Source organism: Mangifera indica, chromosome 1, assembly GCF_011075055.1.
Source record: "Mangifera indica cultivar Alphonso chromosome 1, CATAS_Mindica_2.1, whole genome shotgun sequence".
NCBI classification, from domain to species: Eukaryota; Viridiplantae; Streptophyta; class Magnoliopsida; order Sapindales; family Anacardiaceae; genus Mangifera; species Mangifera indica.
In genome coordinates, this window is record NC_058137.1 from 12,225,218 (window position 1) to 12,236,658 (window position 11,441).

An 11,441-nucleotide genomic window follows, 5' to 3' on the forward strand; every position below is an offset into this window, starting at 1 on the left:
TTTCAGATAGAACCGCACCATGCAAGTGTGATTCAAGCTAAAATACTATCAGTGTGTGAGGATCATATCCCAATACTCTTTAAGCCAAAATCATAACTTAAAAAGATGTGACAGTACTCTTTTAATTAGAATCGCACCATCTTAATGTATGTAATTTCAATTGAATCACACCAAGTTGGTGTGATTTAAGTTGGAAATGAGCCCTTGCACCTTGATGATGTGATAATCACACCTAAATATGTTAGATCTAGTGGAATCTCACATCTCAAGTGTGATTCTAATCAAACTGCATCATAGGACTACACTTGTCAATGATTTTAATTTTAAATTTTAAATTTTATTATTTTTATCATTATTAATCTTACAATTAATGTACACCATATAAAGTGTGAAAAGTATATTTTATAAATTTGGAGGGCAAATTTGTCATTGAACTTTAGTAAACATTACAATAAATAAAGAATATTTTTGTCGTTTTAGTAACTGTACAATTTCAATTAATAGATTTTACAAATACAATTGGATGATAGATGGCAAAATAACTAAAACATATAAACTCAATCACTAAAGAACAAGAGCTTGAATCACGTGGAAACAGAACTTGGATTAAAGCGTTGTTTAAAAAGATAAAGAAAAAGGAAAAGAAAACAAAGTAGAAGAATAACTTATGGTAGCTACTTAACAGTGATTTGATCGTTGCATTATATATGCTTCATCTCACTCTATGGAAATTTAAGCACCATTAGAAATTTTGTGCTGCAAACTAAAGTTCAAGTAAGTTTAATAGTTTTTGAAGATTTTAACTTATTTTTAATGGTTCATTTAGCAATTTTATTTTATCTATTCTTTCAGTTATAGTGCCTTAACATAGTTCAAGTAATAGATAGATGTGTTGTTTAATTTTCAGGGGAAGAAAGCATGGCCGGATTTGCAGGCATTGCAACCGAGAAACTTACTGACGAGAACTATGAGAATTGGAAGGAATGTTTGAAGAGCTATTTTATAGCTAATGATCTTTGGGATGTTGTGAATGGAGTTGAATCTGAGCAAAACTACAAGGAGTGGGTTAGAAAAAATGCAATGGCATTACATGCAATCCAAATTTCATGTAAAGGAGACACAATGTCAAAGCTGAGGGGAAATGAATCCGCCAACTATTGGTGGAATGTTTTGGCTAAGAAAACAGGAATAAAATCATCAATTGAAAGTGCTGAGATCATGCAACTAGGTGATTCTCAATCTTAATATACTTTAATTGAAAATTTTCTGAATTTACTTTAATTTTCTTTGTTAGATCCCATTAAGATATTTTTCTTTCTCATTTAAAATATTTTGCTTCAAACTTGCAAACGCATACTTTTGCATACTGTATTATGATCATTATGAGAGGTTATTATAACTAACTTATGTGAGAGCTTAATTTCAAATCAATCTGCGATTATTGAAAACAATAGACTGTGCACCCAATTTTGAGAAGAAAACACTATATTATATGTCTTATAGTATTACAATTTGCAGAAGAAAACAAGTGTAGCGACTTATTCAAGGATGTGGAAAGAGGTGATTGGGCACGTACAAGAACTTTCCTCGAAGAAAGTACTGACGCTATACGACAAAATATTACACTACTCGGTCAAAACGTTCTTCATGTTGCGGTTATGGCTAAACAAACAAAGATTCTGGAGAACTTGTTAGAATATTCAACAGAAGAAGACTTAGAAGTTAAAAATGATATGGGCTACACAGCTTTCACTATAGCTGCCATCCACGGATTCAAAGATATGGTTGAGATTATGCTAAAAAAAAAAGGTAATTTGGTTATCCTTAAGGATGGTGATGGCCTACTTCCAATTGTTAGGGCATCGTTTTATAGCTCCAGAGAGATGGTACGTTATCTTTACACAAAGACTCCACATGAAGTGCTAAGTCCAGAAAATCCTGATAGGAGTGGTGCCACTCTTCTCAATTGCCTCATCTCTGATGAGCTTTATGGTGAGTTTCCTTGTAAACGTTCATTTTTAGGTCTATCAGTATATATAAAGTTTAGGGAAATTGAAATTTTTACCACTTTTTTATTCCGTGTATACAAAATTGCCACCTATCCTAAAGCTTTCACAAATATACCACAACAGTACTCACCTTCCCCAAAATACCCCTCTTCAATCTTTCATGCATAAATTCTCTCTCCTCTTCTCTGCAACTTTTTTTTCTCTTCTTCCTCTTCTTCCAAAGTTATAAAGAAATCACTCTCTCTTCTCCCTCATCTTCAAAAAACAAAAACAGGAAGGAAACAACCAAATTCTTCAAATTAAGAATTCTTTAAAGTAAGGATTTAAAAAAAAAAGGGGAAAAAAAAAAGAGCAACCTACAAGATAAAAAATGACCATCGAAGAAATGATCATGTAACAGTATTTAACTGGAAAAATAAAAAAAATTGCTATTTAAGCATTTAAGTGAAACAAAAAAAATTGGACATTTAACTTAAAAAAAAAAAGGTTGGCTTGAAAGTTACTGTGTAACGCCAACCCTTAATATATGTATATAATATTAAATAATATTATTATATTAATATAATATATTATATACTATAATATTATAATATATTATAATTTATATAATTAAATTATAATATTTTATAATATAATATTACATATATAATATAAAATATATTATATATAATATATATAATTATTACAGGGGTTGGCGGCATCGCCAACCCTTGGCGTCGCCAAGGGTTGGCGATGCCGCCAACCCCTGGTAATATATATTATATATAATAAAATTTATATAATTATAAATATTATATTATAATATTATTTTATATTTTATAAAATATATGTAAAAGCAATCTGGGTTGACGATAAGGGAAATTGGCCTGTAGCATTAATGTAGAGTGGGCCCACCCTTTATAAAGCAAAGCATGATTTATATATATATATATAATTATTTAAATATATATATATATATATATATATATATATATATATATATATATATAAAAATTATATTATATATTAATATATGATATATTATATTATATTTTAATTAGAATATTATAATTATATATTATTTATATTATTATAATATTAAAGATATTCTAGTATTAATAATTATATATTATAATATATAATATTATATATATTAATATAATATATATAATATTATATTAATATATTACAATAATATTATATATTATAATATTATAATATTTTATATATAATATAATATTAATTTATATTTGTATCAAATTTCAAATTAATTTAACAAATTAAAAAGGTGAAAGCTGCTGGATTTTACATCAATCCCTGAATTTAAATATATTATAATATTATAATCTAATATTAATATATTATAATATTATATTATATATTATAATATATAATATGTATTAATATATAATATATAAACCAAAGGTTGGCGGCATCGCCAACCCTTGGCGTCGCGAAGGGTTGGCGATGTCGCCAACCCTTGGTCAAAATAAAAAAAAAAAGAGCTGGGGGCAAATGGTGGGACAAGGGAGCTGGGGAAATAAAAAAAAAAAAAGGAAAAGTTGGCATTAACGCCAACTTTTCTTTCTCTCACTCTTTGGTTTTTTTGAATGGTAGGCCCACCTTTAATCCTTCCAGAGATTTATGACAGAAGCATCAAGACTCTCTGCAAGAAAATATTGCAGAGAATAAAATATATATAATATATTATATATAATATTTTATATTAATATAATGTATATATTATATTAATAATGTAAATAATAATATTATATGTATATTACATAATAATATTATGTAATATATTATATAATTATAATTATATTATATATAATATATTATAATATATAATAAAAAAATATATAATATTTTAAATTGCAAATATATAATAAAATATATTATATAAAATATAATAAAATATATTATATAAAATATAATATAATTATATATTATAATATATTAAATATAATATATAATATTATTATAATTATATAATTAAATAATTAAATAATATATATTTATAATATATAATATATATATATATTATTATATATATATATATTTTATTATATAATTATTAATAATATAATATATTTTAATATAATTATAAAATAATATATTATTTATATTATTATAATATATAATATAATATTATAATAATATTAAAATATAATATATATTATTATAATATTATATAATATAATATATATTATATAATAATAATATAATATAATTATAATATATAAAATTAATATAATAATATAATAATATATATTAATATAAATACATTATATACATATAAGGGTTGGCGTTGCCAACCCTTCTATGTACAGGCCAGGTTGGCGTTAACAATTCCCAGATTTTACGCCAAGCTTTTTTTATGTTTTTTAGGTTAAACGTAAATTTTTTTTTTAAATTTTAATTCTTAAATGTTAATTTTTTTTTCCAGTTAAATCCTACTGAATGTGATATTCTTCGATGGTCATTTTTTTCCAGTTGAGTTTTTTTGTGAGTTGCTCTTTTTTTTTTAAATCCTTATTTTGAAGAATTCTTAATCTGAAGAATTTTTTATTTCCTGCTTTTGTTTTTGAAATCTGAAGAATTCAATATTTTTTTCCAGAAGAGAGAGTGATTGATTCTTTTATCACTTTAGAATAAGAGAGAAAAAAATTGCAGAGAAGAGGAGAGAGAATTTGTGCATAAAAGATTGAAGAGGGGTATTTTGGGGAAGGTGATTACTGTTGTGGTATATTTGTGAAAGCTTTAGGATAGGTGGCAATTTTGTATACACGGAATAAAAAAGTGGTAAAAATTTCAATATCCCTAAAGTTTATACGTTGAACAGTATTCAAATTTGATTATTATGTGCAGATGTGGCTTCACATATGTTGGAAAAATACCCAGTATTGGCTTTTGTGGAAGATCTTCATAGAAACCGTGGAATCAGATTGTTGGCTCGTAAATGTTTTGGATTCCCAAGTGGAAACAGACATAGTTTTTGGGAACAGTGGCTTTACTCATGTGAGTGATACTGCTTTAAACCCTTCTTAATTAATTCCCTTATTCAATAGTTTATTTGCATGCTCTTAACTGCTTTTGATGCAAGGTATAAGGGTAACTGTTCCTCCTTATGATGAACACTTACAATCAAGTGATGAGGAAAGCAATGTTCAGTTAGGTATATCCCATATTCAATAAGGCCAAAAGACGTATTCCTACCCAAGGTTTAGGTCATTCCCAAACTCCCACTTTGTTGAGTTTCAAAATTTTAAATACCTTTATCAGTTATTAAAATTAATAAAATTCATTAGTTTTAATGGTAAAATCACCATTTAACCAATAATATAAAAAAATTATCTCATTTTCCCTCGTAAATTCTAAAAACTAATAATTTTTCTTCAGACCAAGTTTTAAAAAGTAATCTTTTACCCTACTGGGGTTTGCTTTTTTCTTTTCTCTTCGGCGATCAGAGCCGACCAAACTCTCATCTTTACTGGCACTATGCCTCCTATCACACAGATTTATTTCTTCGGTCCATCAACTGATCAAAGGTTGACCGGATCATCAGTCAAACGTCTGGGCAACATAGTGTCAAAGGAGATGGGAGGTTGACAAGCTTTGGTTGCCAGAGAGAAGATTAAAAGCCAAAACCTAGTAAGGGGAAAATCTCACTTTTTAAAACCTGGCCTAGAGGAAAATTGTTAGTTTTTAAATTTTAGGGGGGAATGAGATGAAATTTTATTTTATTTTTAATATTTTTGGTTAAATGACATTTACCCTCGAAACTAATGGATTTTGTCAATTTTAATAATTAATAGGTGGATATTTAAGTTTTTGAAACTTATCAGATAGGAGTTTAAGAATAGACTAAACCTTAGGTGGGCATAAGTCTTTTAGGCTCTTCAATAATTATAAACTTTCAATTATAGCTTCACATTTGTTTCACTCCTTCTAACAGAAAAGAAAAGAAAAGTCCTTTTTTATACAGTGCTGCTCAATAAATTACGAGGGTTTTTTTGGAACATATTGAAATGGATTGGTAAGTACATGAAACTTGGATTTTATCTTTTATCTAGTTGAAATTTAGGTATTGAAACTTAAAATTTTGTCTTCGATACAGTGAAGTCTTCAGTTTACTTATAAGTTAAGATTTAGTGGGTCAGGGTCCAACATTTATATTTGTTTCCAATAGTATGACGGAACTCATTATGAAAGCTTTAATTCTTTTTTAATTATATTTTGTACTTTCATGAATTACAGTGCCCAATTTAATTAATCTATACGAAAAGAAGTTGAAACAGACTGAAGCTGTTACATTTCTGAAATGTGTATTTAAGCACATGCCATATTTAAGCAAGGAACAACTTGATAAAATTGGTTGGGATGAAGCTATATACGATGCTATAAAGAATGGAATAGTGGAGTTCGTGGCTGAAGCGATTGAATCGAAGCCTGATATAATATGGAGGAAAGATAAAAACGGAAGAGCAATCATTGCACATGCAATTATTCAACGCCAAGAAATGATTTTTAGCCATGTCTACGATTATTTAGGTGAAAATACCCGTATAGCAGTTACTGGATATGATAAGTTTGCCAATACTTTCCCCCATTTAGCTGCAAAGTTAGGCCCTCAGTCTCAACTTGATCGAATCTCTGGTGCTGCCCTCCAGATGCAAAGAGAACTAGAATGGTTTGAGGTAACAATTTAAGGATATTCTCTAACGCATCTGTTTGTATTTTGTACTGATGCACTATATTTTCAGGAGGTAAGCAGGATTGCACCTCCAAAACACATGGAAGAAAAGAACGAAAACAACAAAACACCGAGCGAGTTGTTCACTGAGGAACATGCAGAATTAGAGAGAGAAGGAGAGAGATGGATGAAGAACACTGCAGCTTCATCCATGGTTGTGGCAACCCTTATTGCTGCAGTCATGTTCGCATCCGCTTTCACAGTTCCAGGTGGCAACGATCAGCAAGATGGAACCCCAATCCTGTTGAACCACAAGGCATTCTTGATCTTCGTCATTTCAAATGCGTTATCGTTGTTTTCTTCATCAACTTCTTTGCTACTGTTTTTGGGAATTCTCACTTCTCGCTATGCAGAAAAAGATTTTCACAAATCCTTGCCTAGAAAACTTATAGCTGGGCTTTTCACTCTCTTCCTTTCGATTGTGACGATGATGGCATGTTTTGGTGCTGCTATTTCTTTACTTCTTGAAAAACGATTGAAGTGGGTTGGCATTCCGGTTATTATTCTTTCTTTGATTCCGATCTCTCTCTATGCTTCATTTCAATTTCCTCTTCTTATTGAGATACTGATTTACACCTGTGGAGGTGGGGTATTTAAGCACAAAAAGGTGACAAGTAATAAGAAGAGATTTTGAAATAATAGGGTTTTTTTTTTTTCTCGTGCTTTTTTGTTACGTTGTTTATATAAGATGTCATAGAAAAGAACAAATTAATGGATCTTTTTAAGATTTCCAGAAATTCTTCTATTTCTTTATGATTCAAATGCTTATAGGTATACTTTTCACGTACATTTTTTTAATAACCAGAGTTGAACTAAAAATAAAAGCCTTACGGGACCCAATTCAAGAGGCATTACAATCTAATAATTTGGTAGAAAAACAAAATTTAGTAAAAGTGAGCAAAATCATAACCAATTCTCGTTGATCAATCAGTGTATGTACAAAGGAAAGTTTGGCCAAGGCCTTGAATAATCATAGACATTACATAATTTAACAACTTTTTGAGTATTCACTAACGGTAGCTAACAAAAGCTCAAAAAAGATGAGCTGATAGACTAACTAGAGACACCTAACGCTGTTGACTTTTCATAAACACATTGCAAAAACGCATCCCATAATCAGCTCTTAAGACCTTCGTGTTTTTCTCTAACAACCCCTATCAATCGTAGGGTACGAAGGCGGCAAGGTAGGGCTATAAGAGAGACTGAGAGAGAGAGAGAATGTTGATGGTCAGAAAAGAGATACTCATCAGAGACAATGAGAAAAAAACCCTAAGGAAGAAAAGATCATTATTCAAACTTTAGGTAGAGAAAATTGATAGATTTTTAAACTAAAAATGAGAAATATAATAAATTTTAGTATTTTTAACTAAATAATATTTTTATACTTAATCTTAATAATGAATTTTAATAGAATAATGAATATTTAAGTTTCTAAAACTTAACGGGTGACACTTTGCTATTTCACTTCTATTGGCCTATATTAAATTGAATAAAGAATGAGAGAAAAGTTTAATAAATATTATAATTATGGGAAATATTTATCTTTGTTGTTATAATTAATGTTTCTTAAAAATGTGTTTTTCACTAAAACAATTTTATTTTAAAAAAACCAAAACAAAGTTACCCATATCGCTTACTGTTATAAATTGTCGATCTTGCTTATTGCTGACCAATTAGCATTTCAAATGTAATTCAATATATAAACTTCCAGTTTGACCGCTTTCAAATGCAATTTCTAGAATAAATTTTTCGTATTTGTAGTCTTCCCTATTTGTTGAGCGTTGCACTTACCCTAGTGCTATTTCTTTGTGTTGCTACTGCCTAAAGCTACTCTCTACATCATTTCCTAAGAGATATTAATTAAAATAGACATCAAATTTTATGTGTAAATCTTTTTAAACAAACTTACAGTGATGTTACTTTTTTAAATAGATTTAATTTAATTTTCAATAATAACATTCTCGACTAATTATGTTAGATTCAGTATAGTTTTTTTCAATAACTTTGAGCATATTATGTTTGATAGATTATGATTCGAAGATTTAAAAACTTATTCGAAATGATAAATTTTTGTTCTAATATAGACTGGAATAAAAAGATTAACTTAAGTGCGAAGAAAAGTGTGGGGGTGTGCATGGTGCATGAAAGTGCACGAGGGTGTGCGCAAGTGCATGAGAGTGCACGCAGGTGTGCGAGGGTACGTAAGGGTGGGCACAGGTGCGCGAGGGTGCGTGTGGGTGCGATTTCAATGTGAAGGGTGTGAGAGGTTAAAAACACATTCGATCCACTATATTCCAAATAACCAAAAACCCACCAATCTGCTATAACCAAAACAATACTTCATCAATTCACATTCAGATAATGGATGTTAGTAAACACCATTCAACAATTTCGTCTTGAGTTGTCTGAGGTATCTTTGATTCCTTTGCATTGTTAAGATTGAATAGATAGGTTTAGGGATGGTTGAAATGTTTATTATTTTAGGTTTCAATTATAATGTTGCATTTGGTTTAGAGTTGTAGTTTGTGATTTATTTAGGGTTAGAGTTGTATAGGTTTCGATTATAATGTAGTGTATTTGTCGGATTTGATTATATTATGTTGTCATTAATGGAGGAGTAAGGTTGCTGGCCACACTCGTCCCACTGTTTTGCACCTGCATGCATCCATGCACACCCACACGCACCTGTGTAGACCAATACACACCTACACACACCCGAGCATACTCCTTCACACCCAAACGCACCTCTTCGCACCCCCACACTGTAGGATTTTGGTAAGAAAATTAACATTTTTAGATCATGTTTACATTATATTTAACACTGGTAATAAAAAATTTACATGTTGTTTCAAGAAATAAAACATAAAAATATGTAAACTGTCTTGTATCTTGTAATTTGATTTGAAGTTAGGAAGCTTGAATCACTAAAATAAGTGATCTCTTGACTTGCACCCTTCAAGGAAGAAAAATTGAAACTTTTCTTGGCAAAAGGAAGAAGAAGAAGAAGAAAATTCTCTAATTTTTCTATATTTCTCTCCCATTTATTAAGCTTAAACTTGATATTTATCAAGTTAAGCATGTGTCCAATTTCTATTGGCTTATAATTAAGAGTAACTAATATTTTGACACATGTTGATTAATTTGTGCTCAAAATTATATGTTCCACTTTCTAAACAATTTCAAAAGTGTAAAATGATAATTTTACCCATTTTTCTGAATCTTACTTGAAAAGTACCATTTTTATCCCCGAAAAGTGTAAGCCAATCGTGGATAAATATTTTCATCTTCATAACACTATTGTCTTCCTTTAAATATGAGTGTGACCTTCAAGGTTCATAGTGACATGGTCATGGGCTCTATATCGGATGATATATTTCATTATATCACTGTAAAACCCAAAACTGTCATTAACAGATATACTTCATTTTTCGCTACAAAACGAAGCTCCCACTGATCATGTGGTGTTATCTAGCAATTTCCCATAACCCCTACATCACAATAAAGTACAAACTTCACATAATGCAAAATGAACCTTTCTTACTCACACTTACCATGTAGTCTAATCCCTCCGTCATTACATCCTGATTAAACTTGGATTCATGAATGTCAAAATCTAATATTTAATCTTTTCGAATATCAAGTCATACCTCAGAACGTGCCACATCGAAACTCTTTTCATGTGGACTTTTATCTACATTGGTCAGTGTCCTAGATTTTCATGTTTATTGATATTCGTATAAGAACTCGAGAGCAGTCAAGCCGATGGATCCTTGTATGATCATCACTTGTTTCTTAATCAAGCAACATATGATCAAAGTGGCTTCTAAACGAGACATGATTAGCCTCATGGTATACATCATATAAACCATACGTTTCGGAACGAAGCATAACTGTGATATCTCAAGTCAAAGGATCTATACACTAGTATGATTTACGATGTATCATTGACTACATGTTAATGCCCATGTGATCATCATTCAACAGTCACATTTAATAAACAATATAATATAATAACCTTTGATTAGTTCTCTAACCATCAAACAGTTCTATTATTTACCTGTGTATATCCACCATGTCTAATATCATCCACTGATATACTGCGGTGATATAGCACACACCTACTATGCAATACTATTGCCTAAACAAATTACCTATACAAGGAAGAATTTGATGATGTTTATTAAAACTCGTCAGGACCTTTCACATGTCATATGCATGTAGCTAATATAGATGTAATATACAGCTACAACATAGATATAAAAGTGACACAGAAAACATGTGAAGTATGACAAAACTCTTCTTTTATTAATAATGTATATGTAAGATATACAACCCTTGAAACCAACAAAGCGATTGGTTTTTAGGGCATATTCTAACACAAGCACCTCTACACACTCGCACTCATAAGATGGATTATTTTTTATATAGATTATTTTGTTTTGGGTTTAAATGATTTAATGTTGCAAATTTTCTATTTTCAGGAGAGTTTTAAGGGAATTTCGGTTAATGATTAGTTTGGCGAAAAATGTTATAATGATATGCACAATTTTACAACTAAGATGAAAGTTAGAAGTCACGTAGAAACAGTTAAGCATAACAAAAGTGCTCTTATTCGTAGGCAGAAAGAATTGTTCAGAGAAAGTTGCTTTGGATAATTTTTGAGTTTGAAAATCTTGAAAAATAATTCCCATTTGATG

At 29.7% G+C, this 11,441-nt stretch overlaps 2 protein-coding genes across 2 annotated transcripts; both read left to right on the plus strand.

Moving 5' to 3' along the window:
• The first annotated feature begins 734 nt into the window (after positions 1-734).
• On the plus strand, positions 735-5,161 carry LOC123220419 (ankyrin repeat-containing protein ITN1-like). Its single transcript, XM_044643065.1, has 4 exons — positions 735-774; positions 908-1,228; positions 1,519-1,992; positions 4,860-5,161. Exons 2-4 carry the CDS (start codon positions 919-921, stop codon positions 5,015-5,017), a joined length of 942 nt encoding a protein of 313 aa, XP_044499000.1. The 5' UTR covers positions 735-774; positions 908-918; the 3' UTR covers positions 5,018-5,161.
• An 859-nt stretch (positions 5,162-6,020) lies between these two features.
• LOC123194679 (ankyrin repeat-containing protein NPR4-like) lies at positions 6,021-7,481 on the plus strand. Its single transcript, XM_044608019.1, has 2 exons — positions 6,021-6,688; positions 6,755-7,481. The coding sequence occupies exons 1-2, from the start codon at positions 6,329-6,331 to the stop codon at positions 7,376-7,378; spliced, it is 984 nt and encodes a 327-aa protein (XP_044463954.1). The 5' UTR covers positions 6,021-6,328; the 3' UTR covers positions 7,379-7,481.
• Positions 7,482-11,441: the final 3,960 nt, after the last annotated feature.